The 24,688-nt window shown below is 56.4% G+C and overlaps 3 protein-coding genes across 13 annotated transcripts; 2 read left to right on the top strand and 1 right to left on the bottom strand.

Moving 5' to 3' along the window:
- Positions 1–3,103: 3,103 nt before the first annotated feature.
- Positions 3,104–16,390, bottom strand: SLC52A2 (solute carrier family 52 member 2). Of its 4 annotated transcripts, none has more exons than XR_014255625.1 (6): positions 15,934–16,070; positions 15,412–15,603; positions 14,431–15,298; positions 14,190–14,313; positions 10,227–10,381; positions 3,104–3,124 (listed from the first exon to the last, which is right to left on the bottom strand). XR_014255625.1 is itself a non-coding variant. In XM_082433520.1 (5 exons), the coding sequence occupies exons 2-5, from the start codon at positions 15,539–15,541 to the stop codon at positions 13,869–13,871; spliced, it is 1,335 nt and encodes a 444-aa protein (XP_082289646.1). In that variant the 5' UTR covers positions 15,542–15,603; positions 15,934–16,070; the 3' UTR covers positions 13,604–13,868. The 4 variants fall into 4 exon arrangements, 2 of the variants coding, with proteins under 2 accessions (XP_082289646.1, XP_082289647.1); XR_014255626.1 differs by lacking the exon at positions 3,104–3,124 and adding an exon at positions 5,087–5,875; XM_082433520.1 differs by lacking the exons at positions 3,104–3,124; positions 10,227–10,381 and adding an exon at positions 13,604–14,081.
- Positions 16,357–19,546, top strand: FBXL6 (F-box and leucine rich repeat protein 6). Of its 8 annotated transcripts, XM_082433516.1 has the most exons (9): positions 16,360–16,906; positions 17,164–17,322; positions 17,488–17,551; positions 17,858–17,989; positions 18,065–18,172; positions 18,264–18,377; positions 18,446–18,677; positions 18,766–19,012; positions 19,306–19,546. In XM_082433516.1, exons 1-9 carry the CDS (start codon positions 16,491–16,493, stop codon positions 19,487–19,489), a joined length of 1,656 nt encoding a protein of 551 aa, XP_082289642.1. In that variant the 5' UTR covers positions 16,360–16,490; the 3' UTR covers positions 19,490–19,546. The 8 variants fall into 8 exon arrangements, with proteins under 8 accessions (XP_082289645.1, XP_082289644.1, XP_082289641.1 ...); XM_082433518.1 differs by having other exon boundaries at positions 16,358–16,906; positions 17,858–18,082; positions 18,177–18,296; XM_082433515.1 differs by having other exon boundaries at positions 16,358–16,906; positions 17,858–18,082; positions 18,177–18,377.
- Positions 19,547–19,838: 292 nt separating this feature from the next.
- Positions 19,839–21,911, top strand: TMEM249 (transmembrane protein 249; the record flags this gene model as incomplete). The annotated part of the gene is made up of 6 exons (XM_082433892.1): positions 19,839–19,944; positions 20,251–20,463; positions 20,717–20,811; positions 20,927–21,122; positions 21,313–21,398; positions 21,677–21,911. The coding sequence occupies 6 exons, from the start codon at positions 19,839–19,841 to the stop codon at positions 21,824–21,826; spliced, it is 846 nt and encodes a 281-aa protein (XP_082290018.1). The 3' UTR covers positions 21,827–21,911.
- Positions 21,912–24,688: the final 2,777 nt, after the last annotated feature.

Genomic DNA, 24,688 nt, shown 5'->3' with positions numbered 1-24,688 from the left:
CAGGAGGACAGGGGTGTGGCCTCTCGTCTTCACTGCTGTGTCCTAGTGTCCAGGCCAGGGCCTGACAGAGTGGATCTGGAGCCCCTCCCAGGGCCAGGCTTTCAGCAAAGTTCCCATTGTACACATTTGACCTCCCCACCTAACCCCATAACATTTAATGAACCAGTTCCAAGAGATAGGGTAGGTGTAGCTGACACGGGAATGCCTCCAGGACATCTGAGAAGGGACAAAAGCAAGGTGCAAGGTAGCAGGATGAGCTGACCGGGTACTCAGGTACAGATGACACTGGAAGCCTGGGCCATCAACTGCCCTGGGGCTGGGAATGGGGGTGGGAGGAGGGTTTATAGCTGTTTCCCAGTCCCCACATGAACAAAGGAATGAACTCTGACCTATTTCCACATCAAAGGACCCTGGTACTGGCCTGGGCTCCCACCAGGGCTGAGGACTGCAGGTCCTCCCTCTGCATGGCAGGACACAAGCCCCTGGACTGAATCGGGGGTACCCCACCCCTGGTGGTGCTTTATGGGGTCAGTTCCCTCAGACTGGGACTGCTGGGCCCCAGGGGCACCAAGGAAACCTTCCCGCAGTGACCACCACTCCCATTCCACTCACACCCCAGACATAGTCTCCTCCAGTACCTCCCAGTGGGTCCCCCACCCCCAAGCATATCTGCGCAATCTCCCAGCACCCTGTGTTTCCAGGGCCTTGAATCTTCAAGCTGCTCTTAAAGAAAAAGAGTGCAGGTGTATATTAAGAAGCATGACACACAGACATGATGGGAACAACATTCCCCCAAAAGGTTTGTCCAAATTCTAACCTCTGGAATCTGTGATGTGACTTTCTTCGGAAATAGGGTTGTTACAGATGTAATTAAGTTAAGGCTCCCTAGTTGAGAGCATCCTGAATGAGGACGGGCTCTAAATCCAATGACTGGTGTACTTACATGAGAAGGGAGGAGATGTGAGACACAGAGGAAAAGTCCATGTGAAGACAGAGGCAAAGATTGCGGATGTGGCCACACGCCAAGGGACACCGAGGTTGGCTGGCACCACCAGAAGCTGGACGGGAGCCTGGAACAGATCCTCCCGACAGCCCTCAGAAGGAACCAACCCTGCCAACATCTTGATTCCAGACTTCTGACCTCTAGCACTGTGATAGAATAAATTTCTGTTGTTTGAAGACACCAGATTTGTGGTAATTTGTTCCAACAGTCCTAGAAAACTAGTACAGTGTGTCAAAGGTTTACTTAACTCATTAACTAATGAGAGAACCAGGAAAGGGGTTACAAATTCAAAAAAAGAGGTTTGAAAACCACAAATTTATATGGAGTAAAGGAATGCTAAAATAAACTTTAAAATAGATGGAGATTGGCTTTTTTCACAGGAAAAATACAAGTGAAACTCTACTGGACCAAATGTATTTGCATGTCTATGAAAAGGAAGTATTTTCATTGCTGTTGGTCACTGGCAATTTATAGAGCTGTAAAATAGCTCACAGACAGTGAAAGGCAGGGATCTGATGAAGTCAGAATCAGATAACCCGGAAGGGCATGCTCTAAACAACATTGGAGATACCAGCAAGATACTTTTTTTTTTTTTTTAAGTAAGACATTTCTGTATTGCTTATTTTGTTTTTGTTTTTTTAAAATATATTTTATTTATTTATTTTTGGCTGCATTGGGTCTTTGTTGCTGCGTGCGGGCTTTCTCTAGCTGCGGCGAGCGGGGGCTACTCTTCGTTGAGGTGCGCGGGCCTCTCATTGCGGTGGCCTCTCCTGTTGCGGAGCACGGGCTCTAGGCGCACGGGCTTCAGTAGTTGTGGCACGCAGGCTCAGTAGTTGTGGCGCACGGGCTTAGTTGCTCCGCAGCATGTGGGATCTTCCCTGACCAGGGCTCGAACCTGTGTCCCCTGCATTGGCAGGCGGATTCTTAACCACTGCATCACCAGGGAAGCCCGCAGGTGTCATTTTAAAAGGCTGCGTTTCAGTTTACAAGAAGAGTCTACTAAATGACTGTGGGCTACAGATAGCTTGAGGAGAGAGAAAGGGCTTCTTTATGTACCCAGTGTTAAAAAGAAAGCCACAGCCCCCAAAGGGAATCACTTAAGCTCGGCCAGGCCACTAAACCAGGGCTTAACACCAACCCTCACTGAAGCTTCAACCTCCCCCAGAAATGCAGTCTTAACTGGTCAGTCAGGAATTCTCTGGTCGGCACCAATGAGGTTACCTGCCACATGGGCCCTCTCCACCCACAGAGGAAGAGGAAGTCATCTGCCACAATGACCCCTTCTATCCCCCATAAGTGGGTGACCTAAGCCTGCCATCGTCTTTTTTGTTTATGAGTTTTTTGTCTTGCTTTTAAAAATCTTCCCCTTTCTGGAGCCCTTTGGAACTCCCCTATACTTGCTGGATGGCATGCTGCCCAATTTGTTAATTGGTCAGTAACACCAATTAGACCTTCAAATTTTAGCTGGTTGAATTATTGTTTTTGGGTTTTTTTCAAAATTTTTTTTAAAATTTTATTTATTTATGGCTGTGTTGCGTCTTCGTTTCTATGCGAGAGCTTTCTCTAGTTGTGGCAAGAGGGGGCCACTCTTCATCGCGGTGCGCGGGCCTCTCACTCTAGCGGCCTCTCTTGTTGCGGAGCACAGGCTCCAGACGCGCAGGCTCAGTAGTTGTGGCTCACAGGCCTAGTCGCTCCGCGGCATGTGGGATCTTCCCAGACCAGGGCTTGAACCCGTGTCCCCTGCATCGGCAGGCAGACTCTCAACCACTGCGCCACCAGGGAAGCCCCTGAATTTTTGTTTTTTTAATACCAGGAAACAGAGCATTGAAACAACATCAATGGTGTTCAGGCAAATGACCACGGAAGCATTTCCCTCACCTGCTCATGCTGTCTTATCAGTTTCTGGTTAGCTGGGTTTGGGGTGAGCAGTCCAAGGCATGGGCTTCTTCTCCATGAGAGGCTGGAAATGGGGAACCCACCTCGAGGTATCCAAAGGTCATCCGAATGTCCATCCTCAGATAGGTCAATAGTTTGAAGGACATGGTCCCAACCTTTTCTCAGGGACTCTGGGGCTATCCGCCATTGAAGGCTCAGTCTCCCTCCCGTGGCTGATGGCAGAGCCTCAGGTGAAACAAAAGGTGAGAGACTCAGTGGGTGTGGCTAATTTACTACCTAACATTTTCAAATGTAAGAGGTCTGATGAGGGTCAAAATAAGAATGATGCGGGCTTCCCTGGTGGCGCAGTGGTTGAGAGTCTGCCTGCCAATGCAGGGGACATGGGTTCGAGCCCTGGTCCGGGAAGATCCCACATGCCGCGGAGCAACTAGGCCCGTGAGCCACAACTACTGAGCCTGCGCGTCTGGAGCCTGTGCTCCGCAACAAGAGAGGCCGCGATAATGAGAGGCCCGCGCACTGCGATGAAGAGTGGCCCCTGCTTGCCGCAACTAGAGAAAGCCCTCGCACAGAAACAAAGACCCAACACAGCCATAAATAAATAAATAAACCCCCCAAAAAAAAAAATAAATAAGAATGATGCAACTGACAAAAAAAAATTGGTTGTTTCTGTGACATGCAAAGATTGTAAAACAAATTAAAAAAATGTTTTCGGCTGTGTGGCACATGCAATCTTAGTTCCCTGACCAGGGATCGAACCCACACCCCCTGCGTCGGAAGCACGGAGTCTCAACCACTGGACGGCCAGGGAAGTCCCCAGTAAAACCAATTTTTTAAAAACTTAGACAAAGAGTTCATGCAGGCGCCAAGCAAAGAGTCCAGGCAGCTAGTGCTTAAAAGGCTCAAACTCCCCGAAGGTTTTCAGGGAAAGGTTTTTAAAAACAGGGTGAGGGACAGGGTTGTGCGGTGACTGGTCAGCTGTGGACATTCTCCTGATTGGCTGGTGATGAGGTAACTGGGAGTCAACATCATCAACTTTCTGGTTCCAACCGGTCTGAGGTCTACGGGCTTGTGGGCAGCAGACAGTTAACTTCTTCCAGTTGGTGTGGGTTTCAGCATCTGCAGATCAGCTCAAGGACATGGCTCAGAATAGTCTCTCTAGCCCTTGAGGAGGAACTAAAGGTCCTTGACTTTAATGGCTAACCTATTATTGTCTTGCTTGACTGTTTCCCTTTCTTTCTGCATTTTATCACTTCTCTGATTAAATTTACTCTTTAGAACTCAGGGAAGGATTAGGAGGCTGAAGTTTTTCTACAGACAAGAGGCAGGCAGAGGACATGAGTGTGTGTGTGGCGGGGGTCTGTTCCAAGAAGATCCCGTAGGGTCCTGCTCGGTTACAAAATGTCTACTCAATATTTTGCCCATTTTTAATTGGGTTATTTGTCACTTTATTGTAAAGCTGTAAGAGTGCTTTATATATTCTGGATACAAGTCCCTTATCAGATGGTTTGCAAACATTTTCCCCCATTCCATGGATTGTCCTTTCAGTTTCCTGATAATGTCCTTTGAAGCACAGAAGTCTTTAACTTTGATAAAGTCCAATTTACCTAATTTTCCTTTTGTTGCTCATGCTTTTAGATTGTTAAGATTTAATCCTACGTTTTCTTCCAAGAATTTCATAGTTTTAACTCTTAAATTTGTCTATGATCCACTTTTGAGTTAATTTTTGTATATGGTGTGATGTAGGGATCAAACATCATTCTTTTGCATGTGGATATTCAGTTGTATAAAAGATTATTCTTTCAACATTGAATGGTCTTGGCACCTTGCCAAAAATCCATTAGCCATAAATGTAAGACTTTCATCCTGAACCCGTGATTCTATTCCATCGATCCATGTGTCTTGAACATCCAACACCACCTTGCCTCAATTAGCGTAGCTTTGTAATAAGTGAGAACTGTGAGAGATTCCTCCAACTTTATTTTTTTTTTAGTGCGTTTAATATTTTATCGCATCTCTATATATTATATGAAATATATGACCACATATTTTTATATTATCATACATACATATATGCTTTGAAAGCAAATGCTCTTCTTTTCTTCCGGTTTTATTGAGATGTAATTGATGTTTGCACTGTGTAAGTGTAAGGAGTGCAGCATAATGATTAGACTCTCATACAACGTGAAATGATGACCGCACTACGTTTATTGAACATCCATCATCTCACATAGATACAAAATAAAAAAGGAAAAAAAGTTTTTTTCCTTATACTGAGAACTCTTAGGATTTACTCTTAACAACTTTCATATATAACATTCAGCAGTTAATTATATTAATCATGTTGTACACTACATCCCTAGTACTTATAACTGGAAGTTTGTACCTTTTGACCACCTTCATCCAATTCCCCCTCCCCCCACCCCTTGCCTCTGGTGACCACAAATCTGATCTTTTCCTATGAGTTTGTTTTCGATGTATAATTGACCTACAACACTAGGTTAGTTCCAGGTGAACAACATAGTGATTCAGTATTTCTATACATTACAAAATGATCCCCAGGATAAGTCTAGTTACCATCGGTCACTGTAACCGAAAGTGGGGTCCAGCTGCACCCTGCTCGAAAGCCAATAAAGAGGCAACGTGGTGGAAAGGAAAGTTTCTTTATTTTGGATGCCAGCAACTGGTAGGGGGGTGACACCTGTCCAAAGGCCAACTGCCCCCGCCCCCCGCAATCGGGGGCAAGAGCTTTTATAGACAGACAGAGGGGGCTACGTGTAGAAACAGCACAGTCAACTCTGACAGTCATCTTGAAATTAGTCTTTGGTGGTCTGACCAGCATCATCTTGATTGTTTTAAGTACAGTTAATCTTCAGTTCCAGGGTCTGTTTGTTCCCTTTTCTTTGAGGCCAGTTCTTGGAATTGCGGCAGCTTCTGTCATGGCTACAGCCTGGTCATCATGCTGTTAACTTCTTCCACCTGGCAGGGGTTTCAGTATCAACAAGACAGCTCACAGGATACGGCTCAGAATATGATCTATAGCCCTTGAGAAGGAACTAAAGGAATTTGACTCTGCTTAATGACTAAACTATTATTATTTGGTCTCCTTTGACTGTTTCCTTTTTTTCTGCATTTTCTCACTTCTCTCTGATTAAACTTATTCTTTGGCTAAAGTTTTTCCACAGACAAAAGGCAGGCTGAGGACATAGGGGGCAAGGACCATAGGGTCGTGCTCCGTTTCATCACCACACAAAGTTATTACAATATTATTGACTATATTCCCAACACTGTATATTTCATACCTGTGACTCATTTATTTTGTAACTGGACGTTTGTACCTCTTAATCTCCCTCACCTATTTCACTCATCCCCCACCCCTCTCCTCTCTGGCCACCACCGGTTTGTTCTCTGCATCTATGAGTCTGTTTCTGCTTTGATATGTTTGTTCTTTTGTTTTGCTTTTTATTCCACATATAAGTGAAATCGCACAGTATTTGTCTTTCACTGTCTGACTTATTCCACTCAGCATGATAACCTCTAAGTCCATCCATGTTGGGACTTCCCTGGTGGTCCAGTGGTAAGGAATCCGCCTTGCAATGCAGGGGACGTGGGTTTGATCCCTGGTCAGGGAACTAAGATCCTACATGCCGCGGGGCAACTAAGCCCGTGTGCCACAATTACTGAGCTTGCCCGCCTCAACTAGAGAGCCCATGCTCCCTGGACCCCATGCGCTGCAACTAGAGAGAGAAAACCTGCACGGCACAACTAGAGAGAAGCCTGCATGCCGCAACAAAAGATCTCACATGCCTCAACGATGATCCCGCATGCCGCAATTAAGACCGAACACAGCCCAAAATAATAAAATCTAAAAACAAACAAAAAAAAGTCGGGACTTCCCTGGTGGCACAGTGGTTAAGAATCCGCCTGCCAATGCAGGGGACACGGGTTCAAGCCCTGGTCCAGGAAACTCCCACATGCTGCAGAGCAACTAAGCCCATGAGCCACAACTGTTGAGCCTCGTTCTAGAGGCCACGAGCCACAACTACTGAGCCCATGTGCCACAACCACTGAAGCCCGTGCCCTACAGGGCCCATGTGCCGCAACTACTGAGTCCTCATGCTGCAACTACTGAAGCCCATGCGCCTAGAGCCCGTGCCCCACAACAAGAGGAGCCACCACAATAAGCCCACGCACTGCAATGAAGAGTAGCTCCCGCTCGTCGCAACTAGAGAAAGCCCGCACGCAGCAACGAAGACCCAACACAGCCAAAAAAAAAAAAAAAAAATCCATCCATGTTGTCACAAATGGCAAGATTTCATTCTTTTCTATGGCTGAGTAATACTCCATTGTATATATGTAGCACATCTTCTTTATCCATTCATCTGCCGATAGGTTGTTTCCATATCTTGGCTATTGTAAATAATGCTGCAATAAACATAGGGGTACATATATCTTTTCTAATTAGTGTTTTTTTTTCAGACAAATACTCAGAAGTGAAATTGCTAGATCATATGGTAGCTCTATTTTAATTTTTTGAGGAACCTCCATACTGTTTCCCATAGTGGCTGAACCAATCTACATTCCCACCAACAGTGCACGAGGATTTGCTTTTCTCCACATCCTCACCAACACTTGTTATTTGTTGCCTTTTTATGATGGCCATTCTGACAGGTGTGAGGTGCTATCTCATTGTGGTTTTGATTTGCATTTCTCTTATGATTAATGATGCTGAGCATCTTTTCACGCGCCTGCTGGCTGGATGTATGTCTTCTTTAGAAAAATGTCTATTTAGGTCTTCTACCCATTTTTTTAAATAAATTTATTTATTTATTTATTTTGGCTGTGTTGGGTCTTCATTTCTGTGCGAGGGCTTTCTCTAGTTGCGGCGAGCGGGGGCCACTCTTCATTGCGGTGCGCGGGCCTCTCACTATCGCGGCCTCTCCTGTTGCGGAGCACAGGCTCCAGACGCGCAGACTCAGTAGTTGTGGCTCACGGGCCCAGTTGCTCCGCGGCATGTGGGATCTTCCCAGACCAGGGCTCGAACCCGTGTCCCCTGCATTGGCAGGCAGATTCTCAACCACTGCGCCACCAGGGAAGCCCCCACCCATTTTTTTAACTGGGTTGTTTGTTTTCCTGAGGTTGCATCATATGAGTTCTTTGAATATTTTGGATATTAATCCCTTGTTGGATATAACTTTTGCACATATCTTCTTCCATTCAATAGGCTGCTTTTTCATTTTGTTGATAATTTCCTTTACTATCAAGTAAAAGTGCAACAACTTTTTAGGTTGATGTAGTCCCATTTATTTATTTTTGCTTTTGTTTCTCTTGCCTGAGGAGACATAGCCAAAAAAAAAAAAAAAAAATTGCTAAGATTGACGACAAAGAGCGTACTGCCAATGTTTTCTTCTAGGAGATTTATGGCTTCAGGTCTTACATGTAAGTCTTTAATCCATTTTTAGTTTATTTTGTATACGGTGTGAGGAAGTAGTCCAGTGCGATTCTTATGCATGTAGCTGTCCAGTTTTCCCAACACCATGTATTGAAGAGGCTGTCTTTTCCCCTTTGTATATTCTCACCTCTTTTGTTGTAGATTAATTGACCATAAGTGTGTGGGTTTATTTCTGGGCTCTTTATTCTGTTCCACTGATCTATGTGTCTGTCTTGATTACTGTAGCTTTGTAGCTAATTTTATTCTTTTTAAAGATTGTTTTGGGGAACTGGCGGTCCCATGGTTAGGACTCAGCGCTTTCACTGCCGAGGGCCCGGGTTCAATCCCTCGTTGGGGAACTAAGATCCCACAAGCAGCGTGGTCAAAAAAAAAAAAAGGATTGTTTTGGCTATTCTGGGTCTCCTGCATTTTGTTATGAATATTAGGATTCGTTTGTTAAGCTTTTGCAAAAGGCCAGCTGGAATTTGATAGGCATCACTTGAATCTCTGGATCAGTGCGCAGAGTTCTGCCACGTTAACAACCTAAGTCTTCTGATCCATGAATATTTACTCGCATCTTTAATTTTTTTCAACAGTTTTGTAGTTTTCCATGTAAAAGGCTTGCTTTTCTTTTGTTAAATTTATTTCTAAGTATTTTATTCTTTTGATGCTATTGTAAATGAAAATTTTTTCTTAATTTCATTTTCAGATTTTTTGCTTCTAGTATATAAAGATACAACTGATTTCTGTATATCGATGTTGTAATCTGTAAAATTTGGTTGAATTTTTTAGTCCTGATAGTTTTTTGTGGATTCCTTATGAGTTTCTTTCTTTCCTTTTTTAAAACATTTATTTATTTATTTGGTTGTGCTGGGTCTTAGTTGAGGCAAGCAGGCTCCTTAGTTGCGGCACGTGGGCTCCTTAGTTGTGGCATGCAAACTCTTAGTTGTGGTGTGCGTGTGGGATCTCGTTCCTTGACCAGGGATCGAACCTGGCTCCCCTGCACTGGGCGTGCGGAGTCTTAACCACTGCGCCACTGGGGAAGTCCCTCCTTATGAGTTTCTAAACATAGAATTGTGTCATCTGAGGGACTTCCCTGGTGGTTCAGTGCCTAAGACTCTGCCCTCCCAATGCAGGGGGCCCAGGTTCGATCCCTGGTCAGGGAACTAGATCCCACGTGCCGCAACTAAGAGTCTGCATGCCGCAACTAAGAGTTTGCGTGCCACAACTAAGACCTGGCGCAGCCAAATAAATAAATAAATATAAAAAAAAGAAAAAGAGAAAGAAAATCAGTTAAAAAAAAAATCACATCATCTGAGAATAGAGATAGTTTTACTTCTTCTCCAATCTGGATGCCTTTTATTTCTTCTTCTTGCCTAATTACCCTTGCCAGGACCTGCAGCGCAACAGAGAGCAGACACCTTCGTTTGTGGATCTGCCTGCTTTTCCTCTCTGGATGCTCAAGGCCGCGTGCTAACTGGCCCTGGAGCCCGAGCACCCTGGCCTCAGCATCTCTTCGCATCCCTCTAGCTTAAGTCAGCGTGGGGGTGGGGTAGCGGGGGGCATGGACACCGGCAGTGGGGGGCGGGGCGCTGCGGAGCTGCCTTCCCCACGACTTGCCTTTAGAGAATTGGCGCCCTGGTCTCCCGGCCACAACACGTACCCGCTCAGTGCTCCGGCTCAGCGCTCTCAGAGGGTGCTGTCCACAGAACGTTTTTCAAAGGGAATATCAAGGGCTGGCTCGGGGGTGTCAACGAGGGATCAGGTAGGGAATCTTTTGCAGTCTGCTTTCTAAAGAGCTCAGCTTTCCTGCCTCTCTTGCAAAACGAGGGGAATTTCCAGGCTGGTTTGCCACCTGCCTTTCATTTAGCTCATACAGTTACGCAGACAGAAACCTACCTCCTCCTGGGTGGTCCTGCCGAGGAAGGTCCTGCCTTCTTCCCCCACTGGCCTGGCTTGAGGTTTTCTGAGAGGGTTAGACGTCCAGGAGACTCTTCTACGCAGGTTGGAAGTGGGTCAGGGAAGCACCCTGCTCAGGAGCTGGAGGTGGGCGCCTGGGAGACGGAAGGGTCATGGGGAGTACGACAGGGAGAGTCTCCAAGAGAATGACCGACTCTCCCCCAGGCAAGGAAAGATTAACCAGTGCTGTGCGTGCAGAGTCTGAACAGTCCTAAATGCTTCAGAGAGGAGACGAAAGAGGATTTCACAACGCCTGCAGCTGTGACAGACAAGAACCAACTCATCTTAAGCAAGAAACTGTGGGCCCACATAACTTGCAAGTCCAAGGGGTTTAGTTTCGGGTACAGCTGGATCCAGGAGATCCCAGAATGCTCTCGGAGTTCTGCCTCTCTCCACCCCTCACTCTGCTTGCCTCTGGGATGCCTTCATTCTCTGGTGTGCACCTTGAGTAGTTTGGGTATTTTTTATAGCTCTTGGGATGACTGACACCGCCGAGACAAATCTCTATTGGATCCTGACTTGCTCCACAGGGCCAGGGTTCCCAGTTCCATCACCACGGGCAGGAGGATGGGCACCACAGCTGGATTAGCCGGGGCACCCACCCAGCCAAAGGGTGGAAGGCAGGGGCCTGGGACTGACAGCCCACTAGAATGACAGGGGCCTCTGAGCCCCTGCAAAGTGCAGTGGAGAGCACGTGGCCCCACTGAGGTGGGCAGCACCCCAAGACAGTGTGGGCCTGGTCCAAGAGTGGCCGATTCTGGAATTGCTGATGACCTGCACCCGCTCCCTCACCAGAGGCCCAGTCACCCCCACACTCCCATCCACTGGCCCCATTCCCCATGGAAGCGAGGAGGTCCCTCTGAATCCATGGAGGGGAGGGAGCCCCTGAAAGGACTCATCCCTTGTCCCCAAGTCAGGCAGTGGGCCTCTGAGCTGGCGCAGATGAGGGGTGTGACCTTCCCCTCACCCAGGTGTTGTCACACTCATGCCCGCGTCGGAACCCACACCTGCCTAGGGACCCCGGTGGGCTGACGAACCCAGGACTGAAGGAAGGTGAAGGCCCCACCTCTACCTGCTCAACCAGAGCCGGTGAGCCTCGCCCCTCTCCACCTTGGGGGAGTGGCCGCACACCTGCGGAGAGGCTGGTGTGGTAGGGCACACCCTGGCTGGCTCTTCTCTGGTCTCGAGAGAACCTGAGCCACAGATCACAGAGGGCCCGTGGCTCAGCTCTGTTCTCACACAGGGGATGGTGCCTTCGGTCCTGCCTTGGACACCGCCTCCCTTCTGGGGTCTCCTTCAAGTTCCTCACTGCCCCGAGCCTGAGAGACCCTCTGGGCAGGGCTGTGAGGTTGAGCGGCTGGCCACCTGCCGTCCAGCTGGAGGTGTGGGTGCCCGGATAGGGCCCTGGGGGGACGCTCAGCTCTGAGGGGCTGGCGTGGTGGGCCGCCCTGCTTCCCGGCCACTGGCCGCACGCCTGGACACCGCGACACACCGCGACGGGAAGGGTGTGCCGAGCGGCTCTCCAGGACGTGGCCCCGAGGCGTCTTCCTCCCCTGGTTGTTTGGGCTCCTGCCTTGTTCCCTTCGGAGAGCTGACCGGATGCCCTGGAGACGCCAAAGGGCAGGGGCTCCCTCAAGCCACCCCTGCAGTCCTGGCCTCCGGGGCTCAAGGCCACCCACCCGCTTCGGGAGACTGTGCCTTGCTTCCCGGGGCCCTGGCGCCTGGCACACGTGGCGCAGACACACGCTGGCAGGGAGGCTCCACAGATGCCCAGCGTGAGGGGAGGCAGGAAGGAACTGGGAGGAGGCTCCCCCAGCCTCCGGCCCCAGGGTGGGCAGGGGCGGGGTGAGGGCAGTGTCAGAGGCGAGGGGAGGGCACGCGGAGGCCGGGGGCCGCACCACCCCCGTCACGCCCTCGGCCTCCCCCCTCCGACTCTCCAGGGGTGGCTTCCACAGCTCACACCTGCCTGCCGGCGCCCCCTCCCCAGCCCTATCAGGTCAGGGGCCCAGGTGGTTAGCACCCTGGAGGGCGGTGGCCTTCTGCTTTAAGGGCTGGGCTGTGTCTGGGCCACGTGGGAGCCTGGTCCCACCACATGCCTGATGGCGGGTCAAGGCCTGGGGATCTCTCCCTCCTGCCAGGAAGTCCCTCAGCTCAGCTCTCCGGGCAGGACCAGGCCAGGGAGGAAGACCTTGAGAAGCCTCCTCGCAGCCCGAGTCAAGGACAGCCGCCTTCAGAAGCTTAGAAAGGGCATCCGGAGAGGGCTGGCCAGCAGGGCAGGAGCCGCTCCGACCACTGCCCAGGCCCAGCCCCTGGGGGCTGCAGGGCCCCCTGTGGAAGCAGGGCACCTTGTCTGTGAGGATGGGCTCTCAGTACCACGCCAGACACACCGGCTCACGGCTCAGGTGTCCTGCCCCCCGGGGAGCCTGTGTCCCCCCCAGGCCTCTGCTCCCCACCTGCCCAGGAGGCACAGAGGAGGCGGCAGAAGCCCAGGCCCCGGCCCCGCGGCAGCCTCCGTCTGAATCCCCTCAGACCCTCCCGGCCCTCCTGGCTCGGGCGCACTCCAGTCCCCAGCAGCCCCGTGCGTGGGGGCCGCCAGTCCAGGACAGCCTGTGTTTGGTGCTGAGCTCCCTGCAGACACCAACAAGCAAAGGCCTGGACTGCTGTCCCAGGGTGGGGACAGAGCATGGGCTGCTCAGAGCCAGGGCCATCTGCCAGCAGCCCCATGAGAAGGCAGCCACTGTCGCGTCTGTGTGACTAAAGGGTTTGGGACCTTTGCAGGTTTGATCACTGGAGCTACAAACGAGGCTGGTGGTTTGGAGGAGGGGACCACGTCCTTGGGCAGAAGAGTCCCAAGATTGGCTGGACCCTCACACCCCAGTCTCTTCTAAGTCCCATTCGCTGAGCCCTTTCTGTGCCAGGACCTGGCAACAAGCCCCTGGCACAAATCCCCCCGGCAGGATCCTCCCATAAAGCAGCGAGTAAGTGTGTCACACCCAGGCCACAAAGGCAGCGACTACGCGGCAGCCCATGCGGCCCGACCCTCGTGCCTGGCCGGCTCGGCCCACCACAGCCCCTCTGACTGCCGTCGCCTGTGTGGGTCCTTGGCCGACGCTCCAGGCCCCGGGGGCTGGCCTTCACCCTCCCTCCGGGCAGTTTCGTACGTGTACCTGTGTGTAGGAGCAGGTTCCACGACCCCCAGGATCTGTGAGAGTGCCCCAGGGAGGGGGGCAGGCCCCTGCTGAACAGGCCAGGCCACCGCTCTCGCTCAGAGGAGGTCTCTCTACACAGCAAGAGTCGTCCCTGGGATTAGCTCCAACTCACGGAATAAACATGCTTTATTGTACAAATCCCACACAGGCCCTGGGCCTGGGCCAAATCCACATCCCCAGCCGAGCCCTGGCTCCGAGCCTGCTCTGTGGTCCCAACCCTGGCCCGCAGTGCCAGGTTCTCCGGTGGAGTACGCAGGCATCCGTGAGCAAGCTGCTTGTGGGGTGGGCCTCCCTGGGCTGTGGGCACGCAGGCACTGTGGCAACCCCAACCTGCAGACAAGTGGAGTGGAGCGGAGTCCCCACCTGCTCAGGCTTAGGGGCCACAGGGGTCCACACAGTCCTTCCCGCTGCGGAACACATGGTAGATGCTGGTGGGAGGGAACATGGCCATGGCGCCGAGCAGAGAGCCCACCTGGATGGCCACGCCAGCTGCCAGCAACGACTGCTGGCCGCCCCCATGCAGCAGGGAGCTGGAAGCCACCTTCACGTATGAGAACACGCCGAGACACAGAACCCACGACACCACCTGGGAAGGTGGACACAGTAGCAGGCTGAGCGTGAGATGCCCCTGCTCTAGGGCGAACCTCCTCCCTACTGCCACCCTCTTTGCTTCACTGTCCCCCGACATACTTACCACAAGGACCACCCCTGCAGAGGTGCCCACCAGAGGTGGGCAGGGGCTCAGGATTGCCAGCGCCATCAAGTAGGCCCCAAAGAGCATGCCCAGCAAGGAGAGACTGCCCAGCCCTGCCAGGGACCTGCCAGGGGTGAGCAAAAACTCAGGGCTCAGGCCCAGGCTCTGAGCCAGGCCTGAGCCAGGCCCAGGCTCTCACCCCTAAGTCCCACCCTGAGTGGCCTGGGCTGCCTGCATATACCTGCATAGAACACCCATGGCCAGGAAGCAGGCGAGGGGATTGGCGGCACTGCCCAGCACCACAGCCAAGTGGTAGGCTGGGCGCCCATAGGGCAAGCAGGAATAGCTCTGCACAGCAGGCAACACGCCATTAGTCAGAGCGTTGGTGACGGCCAGCAGGCCCAGCAGGCAGACACCACGGGTGGAGAGCAGCCGATGGGCCACAGGTTCTGGGCTGCGGGTGGTGCCTGCCGCCTTGCTGGAAGACTCCTGCAGGGGTGAGGCCTCTTCCTCTTCCTCCACTCCTGGGGCTCCCACCTGCAGGCCAGGCCCTGGGCCTCCTGTAGGTACAGACGGTGGTGACGGCAATAGCACCAGAAGACCCTGAAAGGCGGCAGCTGAAACGACTAATAAGGCGGACAAGACTCCAAAAAAAGTGCTGGCAGGAAAACGCTCTGGGAAGTCAATGGGGGGCCCAGCAGTGCCATTGGTGGGGGTTGGTGGGCACTCGAGGCGACCCACACCCTGCACTAGGGCCAGCACACAGGGCAGCAGGGCACTGAGGCCCTGACCCAGGAAGAAGGACCGTAAGAAGGAAGGCGGCAAGCGGCTCAGGAAGGGCAGGAAAGTGACATTCGAAGCACAACAGGCCAGCGCCAGCACGAAGGAGAGAGCAAGGAAGGCCACGGAGTGCTCCTGCCCCGCCATTGTCGCCACGTGGGGCCACAGAGGGGCCAACAGGGCCGTGCCCACCACGCTCAGCGCCTGCACCACTTGGATGGGGGCCCGCTCGCCCTTGTCCGGGGCCAGCCGCCTCCACAGGGTCACCACCAGCAGACCCAGGTTCCCCAACGCCACAAGCACAGAGAGGTAGGAGGGGAGACTCCAACCTGCAAGGGAAAAAAGGAGGCAGCCGTGTCAGGAGCAGGATGCGCAGGACCAGAGAGCAGCTGCAGCCCACCTCCCCAGCACGCAGCCTCGCCCCCTGCCCACATCGACTTACCCTCGGGGAGGTCTTTCACCACCACAGGCAGCTCCACCCAGATCCCATTGATGGTAGCCCATGAGCCCATGCCAAAGAGGGCTACCAGCACGTGGGTCAGCACCAGACGGCCCAGCGGGGGTGCTGCCATTTAGCCCAAGGCTGGAGCCTCCAAGACAGGGCAAAGGTCACAGCCAGCTCTTCTTTCCCCACCTAGGTCCAAAAAAGACGCCTCAGCTCCTCCGGGAACTGAAGACTTCATCTAGCTTGAAGGAAAGAGACATGCATGCAGAATTACAAGGGAGAGACACAGAACCATTGTCAGGAGAGGACCAGACGGCCAAGACCAGGGAAGCTGGGGGGATGCCGGGGGTGGGGGATGGGGAGGAGAAGGGACCAAGCACACCGGCAGCGTGTGCCGGGATCACGACACAACAAAGGCCGGCACGCAGGGAAGCAAGAAGGCGCCGAAGCCCAGGGAAGGATGACGAAAGACGGAGATGATCTTCGGGTGTGAGTCACCGAGGCCGCCAGAGCACTCACCCCCACGGATACGGGACAAGGACTCCTGGACAGGTCCACCTCTCAGGCGCCAAGCACACCTCTGCGGCTTCTGTGAGACCCCGGACAGCGAAGCCAAGTCGGGGCTGGGGGTGTGGCCGCGACGGGCACCGCCCCTCGCTGCGTCAGCGGGGGGGCGGAGAGCCGACCGGTGCTCTGGGGTGCCTGCGCCTCCCGGTCCTGAACCCGCGCGCTCCCTGACCTGGCGACCGGCCGTCCCGCCACACTTCCGAGGGCGCCGCCTCCGGCCCAGGGTCGAGGCTCCAGCCCAGAACCGGTGGGGCCGGAAAACGCAGCCGAGAGGGAGCGAGGACTCCAACTCACCCGCCGGGACTCGGAGAAACCACCCGCCGGCGCGCCCTAGCGCCTGATATCCCGCTCCGGAAATCGAGGGGGGAGTTCGGGGGCCGGGAGGGCCTGCCAGTGGCCCTGACCCCGCCCCCCGAGGCAAGCCGCGCCTCCGCCGGCCCCACCCCTTCCGCCACAGGAGCCGCCTTTTCCGCTCTCCCTGGGCGGAACTCGGAACGCAGCGAGTGGCTATGGCGCCGGTTGTGGCCCGCCGGCGGGCCCGGCAAAGGGTCCGGATCTTGCCGCTGGCCGGGGCGCGGAGCCGCTCGGCGGAGGACTGGTGGTGGGATCGGCTGGCGCCGAGCGGCTCCGGTTACCACCTGCTGCAGTCGGACAGCATGCTGCTGGTGTTGCCAGGCCCGGGGCCCGCCCGCCCCCGCGCGCAGAGGCGCGCCGCCCGCCGTGCTCAGCTGCTGCGGCTCCGCGGGGCCCGCGCCGCTGAGGCCAAGGCCAAGCCCAGGACCGCACCCGCACCCGCACCCGCGCCCGCGCCCGCACCGCAGCAGGAGCCCGACCCGGGCTGGGGCGACCGCATTCCCTTGGAAATCCTGCTGCAGATTTTCGGGCTGCTGGTGGCGGCGGATGGGCCTATACCCTTCCTTGGCAGGTACCCCAGGACCATCGCGTACAGCGCCGGGTCTCAGGCTGACCTCTTAGGCACTCAGCGGGTGGCTGAGCGCCCACACACGCGTCCCAGAGAGCGCAGTCTCTCAGGGCGTCCAGTTGGAACCCCAGGGGCCCGACTTTGAACTGAGGGGTCCGCAGCGTTGTGAGAGTTGGCGGGGGGGCAGGTCCCTCCTCTTAGAAAACCCCATAACGATCGACCACAAATGGCCCGGCCCCTCAGCAGAGATTTTCTCCCAGGGCTGCACGCGTGTGCCGCCGCTGGCACGAGGCCGCCTCCCAGCCCGCGCTCTGGCACACTCTCACCCTGTCACCCCCGCTGGCTGGCCGCCCCGCCAAGAGTGGGACCAAGACTGAGAAGAAGCTCCTTGCTTCCCTGGAGTGGCTTATGCCCAGTCGGTGAGCAGTTCCATTTGTTTCTTATCCCCTCACTCCATTTGTGTGTTGTGTGATAAGCCCCAGGCCCCCTCCTGCATCCCTGCACGAAGGTGATGGGTGGGGAGAAGGCTGGCAGAAGGGGCAGCGTGGGAACACTGTGCAGCTCTGCCTCTGCTGTCGGCCCAGGTTCTCACAGCTCCAGAGGCTGACTCTCATCCACTGGAAGTCCCAGGTACACCCTGTGTTGAAGGTGAGAGCTCGAGGCTGCCCTGCACGCCAGCCATGACACTCTGGGGTTACCCAGTACTTCCAGGGAGTGGGTCAGGTACCGTGGGGCCCAACGATGCCCCATGAAGATGCCTGCTTGGTTCTCCTTTCCTGGCGTGTCTTCCAGCAGGGAGGTGTGAGAGGTGGGAGCACCCAGGTAGGCCTGGCATGGCCAGAAAGGAGACCATTGCTGAGGCGGTAAAGTGCGGTTGGCACCAGCCATTGGTCTCTGCCTTGTGGACCACAGCCTGCCCTCCCCCAACCCCAACTGGCTCTCTGTCTTCCACAGCTGGTTAGCGAGTCCTGTCCCCGGCTCACCTTCCTCAAGCTTTCCGATTGCCACGGTGTGACCCCTGACACTCTGATCATGCTAGCCAAAGCCTGCCCCCAGCTCCACAGCCTGGACATACAGCACTCCATGGTGAGCCCCGGAGTCCCCAGGGGCCCCAAGGAAGCCTGGGCTGAGTTGACCGGTGCCTCTGTGCTGGGTCTCCAGGTGGAGTCCACCGCTGTGGTAAGCTTCTTGGAGGAGGCGGGGCCCCGAATGCGGAAGCTGTGGCTGACCTACAGCTCCCAGACGACAGCCGTCTTGGGTGCACTGCTGGTAGGTTGGTCATGGATGGGCAGGAGCAGAGCTGGGTGCCGAGCCAGGGACTGCCAGGCCTCCGACCCTGTGTTCTCCGCCACCTCTCCAGGGCAGCTGCTGCCCGCAGCTCCAGCTCCTGGAGGTGAGCACTGGCCTCAACCACAACAGCACTCCCCTCCAGCTGCCCGTCGAGGCCCTGCAGAAAGGCTGCCCCCAGCTGCAGGTACCTGCCGCCCCACCTCTTCCACCTGTCACCCCCCTCCCCACCTGCAGCCTGGGCCTCGCTCCCAGGTGCTGCGGCTGCTGAACCTGATGTGGCTGCCCAAGCCTTCCGGGCGAACGATGACTCCCGGCCCAGGCTTCCCCCGCCTTGAGGAGCTCTGCCTCGCCAGCTCCACCTGCAACTTTGTGAGCAACGAGGTCCTGGACCGCCTGCTCCACGGCTCCCCTCACCTGCGCTTGCTGGATCTCCGTGGCTGTGCTCGAATCACACCTGCTGGCCTGCATGATCTGCCATGTCAGGGTCAGCACTCCCCGGGTGGTGGCTGGGCAGGTGGGATGTGGGGATTCTTGCCCACCCCACAGCTCATGCCCATTCCTCTCACCTCCAGAGCTGGAGCAGCTTCACCTGGGCCTGTATGGCATGTCGGACCGGCTGACTCTAGCCAAGGAGGGCAGCCTTCTGTTAACGCAGAAGTGGTGCCACACTCTGCAGGAGCTGGACTTGAGTGGCCAGGGCTTCAGTGAGAAGGACCTGGAGCAGGCCTTAGCTGCCTTCTCAGGCACCCCTGGGGGCTTGCACCTGGCACTGTGCTCCCTCAACCTCCGGGGCACCCGGGTCACACCAGGCACGGTCAGGTCAGCATCCCCACCCCCGCCAGGTCCTTGGAGCCAGTATGGCTTGATCCCCTGTCCTGCCTGACTTGCCAGCTCCAGGGGTCTGAAAACGGAGCCCATACTGGCCCAGCCCCTGCTTGGGGTTGGCCTTAGGGACACCAAGGGTACTGGGCTTGGGCCTTGATGGCTGTAGGTGGCAGAGCCAGCTGCGGTGCAAGGGTAGAGAGGGCTCCTTAGACTGGCTCAGCCATGCTGTGCCTGGGTCTTCTTGGGGCCAGTGGCTCAACCTCCCTTGGCCTGCACTGCTCCCACAGCTCTGTGATCAGCAACTGCCCAGGTCTGCTGTACCTCAACCTGGAGTCCTGCCGCTGCCTTCCCCGGGGCCTGAAGCGGGCCTACAGGGGCCCAGAGGAAGTCCAGCGGTGCCTGCAGCAGCTGCTCGCCAGCCTGCCCCCCCCCTCCCAGCTAGGCAGCTCCAGCCAGCCAGCCCTGCCCTGACCCCTTTCCCATTTTTGGATGTTTGAGCATTTTGTTACAATAAAACATTTTTAGGAACTCGTGTGTGGTCTTTGGGATCCCAGTGAGAGGCTAAGGGTTGTCTCTGAGGGAACTACTTGGGGCTAGAACTGGCCCAGAACCTGTGTGTTGTGGCGTTGGGGGCAGCCCCCCTAGGGCTCCTGAGTCAGCCTGTGGCCGTGCCTTTCCTGCTCAATCCTGGGCTCAAATTTTGGACTGAGTGTGAGTGTGAGTGAGTGTGTGTGTGTGTGTGGGTGCTTTCCACCCTCAGGGACACTAAGGCGAGCTGTCTGTGATTGTATATGAGGCTCCGACCCGGGCAGAGGCGGCAATGGAGAAGGGGAGGCCACGCTCAGCCACGGGGCTCGTGGTGGGGCACCTGCCTACAGATTCCTCTCCAGCTCAGGCCTGGGATGTCCCACTATCCCACCCTTCAGGTGAGGGCTGTGCACCAGGCGGTACAGGGGGCCTCCAGTGGGGTGGGGCCTAGCGGGGAAGTGCACGCCCACCGCAGGGCCGGGCCGGGCGACTCCCTGGAGAAGGAATGATCAACAGGACGGTCCCTTCTAGAACCCGCCGCCCAGAGCTTCTAGAACCCGGCGTAGCCCAGCCTAGACCGCCACTTGGTGTTGCTCCCCCGCCTTCGCCTGAGAACTGCTCCTTCCTGGACCGCAACCCTGAGGGCTTTAATCTCCCTGGTATGAGTGTGGCTTTATTCTCCCAGGTATGAGTGTGGCTGTGAGCAGTGGGCAGTGGGCAGTGGCAACGGACGAGCCGCACAACTGACGGTCTGTACCCGACCCAGGCCCCCAAGGGCCGGCTCAGCGGCCTGCCTGCGACCTCCGGCAGCAAGCCCTTCCAGCTCTGGGCTCAAGGACTCTTCTGCACCGAGCGCAACCTGGCCAAGCGCCTCAAGAACAACAGTTTCTACCCGTTCACGCAGCAGCAGCCCAACGGTGAGGGCGACACTCAGTTGCGGGGGGACCAGAACCCGGCGGAGCGGGGACGCGGGGCGGGGACTGGAATCTGAACGGGGCGGGGCCGGGCCGGCTGCGGCCTGCGTGGGCGCTGGAACCACCGGCTGGGCCCGGACGGCGGCCCCTGGCCCTGCGGGCGGCGGGCTGTTCTGGGCCCAAGCCCTGGCACTTCCACCTCGGGCTGCGAGCAGGGGCCCGGTATCCTCACGCGCCCCCGCCGCGCCGCCCCCAGTCTTCGTGCTCGAGTACTACCTGGACACGCTGTGGAAGGGGACTCTGCTCTTCATCGTCTGCTTCTTCCTCGTCAGCTTCGGGCTTGTGATCGAGGTCTGAGCTCCTGGGCCCGCCCCCCACGGCCTCCCTACCCTGGGGGCCGGACCCCCACTCGGTGCCCCGCCCCCGGGTCCCGCGGCGGCTCAGGAAGTCCCCGCGGCGCCCACAGGTGCAGAAGCAGGAGACTTGGGGCTTCCCAGCCTACGGCGTGGCCGTGGGCCTGTGGCTCATGATCTCGTCGCTGCCGCGGCGCCGCCTGGTGCTGAACCACGTGCGCGGCGTGTACCACTTCTCCATCCAGGGCCGCACCGTGTGTCAGGGCCCCATGCACCTGGTCTACGTGCGCATGGCGCTCAGCTCCGACGGTGACGCACGGGGCGGGCCGCGGACTGGGGGATGGCGTGCAGGGGAAGGGGAAGCCATGTGCAGAGGGGAGGAGCGAACAACTGGACCAAGCCCCCGCCCCCGGAGCCCCCGCCCCCGGAGCCCCCTCCCCCGGAGCCCCCGCCCCCGGCTCTCCAGAGACCTGGGGCTGAGCGGCTTGCCCCTTGCCAGCCTACGGAAGGTGCTTCTTCCAGCTGGTTCTGTGCGGCCACGAGCTGGAGCCGCTGGTGCTGGTGCAGCTGTCGGAGCGCTACGAGGTGGGTCCCGCCCAGCCCACCATGGGGTCCCAGACACGCTCCCTTCCCCTCCTTGGTTCAACATGACGCCAGCCACTGTTTAGGGTCTTAAGATAGGGCCATTGCGCAGGTGGAGAGTGCATACAACGGGGTCCTGGCCCAGGCCCTCAAGCTGGGAGCCGGCGGAGAGGGCGCCGGGGCTGACGGGCAGGGCTGGAGGTGCGGTCTGGCCAAGGGGAGGGGACGCCTCCGGCGCAGCTCTTGTTCGGGCAAGAGCTGACTACCATCCGCTCGCACAGCAAATGGAATACCTCGGCCGTCATATTGCCCGGAAGCTCAACATTAACTACTTCGACTGCCTGGCCACGTCGTACCGGCACGTGGTCCGCCACTGGCCGCCGGGGGCCGCCGTCAGCCCTGGCATCCTGCTGCGCAAGACCGGTGCCTAGGACAAGCGGAACTCTCAGTCCGCCCAGGACCTGTGATGCTGCCAGCTGGCGCCCACCCCTCCCCCACCCCTCCCCACCCCTCCCCCACCCCGGGACTGCATTCTCCCTTCCCCTCCAATCTCCCACCTCCACCCGACCACTGGCCTTCTCAATAAAGCGACCTCCTGCTTCAAGCCTGCTCATCTCCTCCGCACGGTGCCGCCCCAGGGCCCTCCCGTGGTGCACACCTCGCAGGGCCTCAGGGAACCTTTCAGGGAGCAACCCCGGAGTTTGGGTTGGAAGATGGGGGTCGCAGTGGGACTGAGGGTGACTAGTAGCCAGGCCTCTAGAACACGTGTGGGACACACTGCCTCTCTTGGTCAGTAGCACTGAACTGGTCCTACCAGGCTTCAGAAGTGCTGACCAATGAGCAGAATCCAGGAGTCAGAATCTGATTGGTCCAGTCTGGGTCAGGTGCTGTCCTAGTCCAATCAGCAATGGGATGAGGGCACCGCCGAAGGTCCAGCACTGTGCCTACGGGTGGATCCCGCACTGGACACTAGTGGAGTTGCTCCTGCGGAGCTCTAGGCCAGAGCTCAAGGCCTGCAGGGGAGTAGACCCACCATATCCCTGGAGCGTGCTCCTGCCTGCCTGCTGGAACCCCAGTCCCATGTTCCCTGTCCAGCGGGTATTCTTGCCTCCTGGGTGCTGGAAGCTGCTGTGGGAGCAGAGAAGGCACCTGGGTCTCCCCGTCAGCATTTTTCCTCAGGGCCATGCTCACGACCCAGGTCTTTGTGCATTGTATCAGCTGAGTGTCCCTGGAACCAGGACCAGCTGCATAATTTGCAGGGCCCCATGCAAACTGAAAATGCAGAGGTCCTTGTTAAAAAGGTGTTAAGAATTTCCAGATGGCAGCACTAGAACATTAAACCAAGTGCAGGTTCTCGGACCTTGGGGCCCAGTGCAACTGCTCAGGTCACATGCCTGTGACGCTGGCCCTGCCTGGAGCCCTGGCTCATCGTCACTCACGGTTGGAGCAGGGTCCAGAGGCTGCGGGGACTGCTTTAGGTAGTCCCAGGGAGCAACTGTTGCTCATGGCACAAGGGCAGGGGTCCCTGCTCCTCGGAAGATGGGGCCCAAGTTGTCCTCAGAGTGACAGTGCCCAGCTTCTACCAGGGGAAGGGCTCAAGGGGGCGGGCAGAACCCGGCAGTGGAGGGCCTGGGATAGGTTGGGGGTCAGTGCAGCGGGGGGAGGTGAGGAGTGCCCAGGCTGCCTGTCGGGCGTGGACAGGAGTTGGAAGGGCACGCCAGCCGCTTGGGCTCCAGGAGGCTGCTCGGTCGGTCAGCAAGGCTTCAGGGTGGGCTTCGGTTCCAGCCAGGCAGGCAAGGCAGGCAAGGCCTCTGCCCTCCTGGAGCTGATGACCTAAGGGTGACCCAGATTGAAGTGCTGACTTCTTTGCTGGCAAAGTGGCTGGAAGGGTGTGGGGTCCCTCCAGCTAGGGGGTCAGGGCTTTCCAAGGATTCAGCATTTGAGCTGATACGAGGAGCTGAGGTCATAATGAGGTCTAGGGGGAGAGATTTCTGGGAAGCAGGGCCAGGGAGTGTGAGGGTGCGATGCAGGACTGAGCTGGACGTGATGGAGAAGCCACAAGGAGATGGGCCGAGCAGAGGAAGAGGACCAGGGAGCGGGAAACCGCTTGGGAGCTGTAAGCACAGATGCACTACAATCCGAGGAGGGAGTGGGGAAGGGCTGGGAGGTTGCAGGCACTGTGCAAGGAAGGAAGGGCAGCTGGGACCCTGATGGGGCAGAGGGGAACAGAGAGGATCATGGGCAGGTCTGAGCTCCCTTTTGAGGGCACAGCGGACAGGATTTGCTGGCAGGCTGGACGCAGGCTGGAAAGGACTACAGGGTTTCTGGCCTGGGCATTGGTGCTGGGGGATCATGGGGAGGAGAGATCGAGGAATCAGGGGTTCTGAGCTAGGGGAGATTTGAGAAGGCAGGGAGGCCCAGGGGAGAAAGGAGAGGAGCAGGAAGCATAGATCTGTAGCCTTCATCCCTCAGGAGGTGCCTCAGGCCAAGGCCCTTATGTTCCCTGGCAGAACAGTGGATAGAGAAGGGCAAGACCCTGAGGATGGAACCCTGGCACCTGACACACAAAGGATGGGCAGAGGACAGGCCCACAGAGGGAGAGGGGCAAGACAATTGGAGAGGGAAGGGGCGAAACCCATGTCCACTGAGATGAGGGCTCACCAGGCGTGGGAGGACCCCCCAGGAACAGCCTCAGGGAGGGGGCTGAGCAGCACTGCAGGAGTGGGGGTGGGGGTGGGTAGGATGGGGAGGGAGGGGGGAGGCAGGGAGAGGTCACACAGGGAGTGTCACTGCCACCGGCAGAGAGGCAAGAAGGCTGCGTATGGGAGGGAGGTCTTGTTCACTAGTTTTTAAACAATTAATTAATTATTTTTGGCTGCGTTGGGTTTTCGTTGCTGCGTGCGGGCTTTCTCTAGTTGCGGCAAGTGAGGGCTACTCTTCGTTGCGGTGTGCGGGCTTCTCACTGCGGTGGCTTCTCTTGTTGCAGAGCACGGGCTCTAGGCGTGCAGGCTTCAGTAATTGTGGCACACGGGCTCAGGAGTTGTGGCTCGCAGGCTCAGTAGTTGTGGCGCACGGGCTTAGTTGCTTCGTGGTATGTGGGATCTTCCCAGACCAGGGCTCGAACCCGTGTCCCCTGCATTGGCAGGTGGATTTTTAACCACTGCGCCACCAGCGAAGCCCTTCATTTTTATAATTAATTAATTAATTAATTAAGCTGCCCCAGGTCTTGGTTGCTGCATGCAGGATCTTTGTTGCCACGTGCAAGATCTTCCTTGCAGCGTGCAGGATCTTTA

This window comes from Balaenoptera physalus (genome assembly GCF_965194825.1).
Source record: "Balaenoptera physalus genome assembly, chromosome: 17".
In the NCBI taxonomy this organism is placed as follows: Eukaryota; Metazoa; Chordata; class Mammalia; order Artiodactyla; family Balaenopteridae; genus Balaenoptera; species Balaenoptera physalus.
Note: the sequence above shows the minus strand (reverse complement) of the source record. Positions and strands in the feature narration are given on the sequence as shown.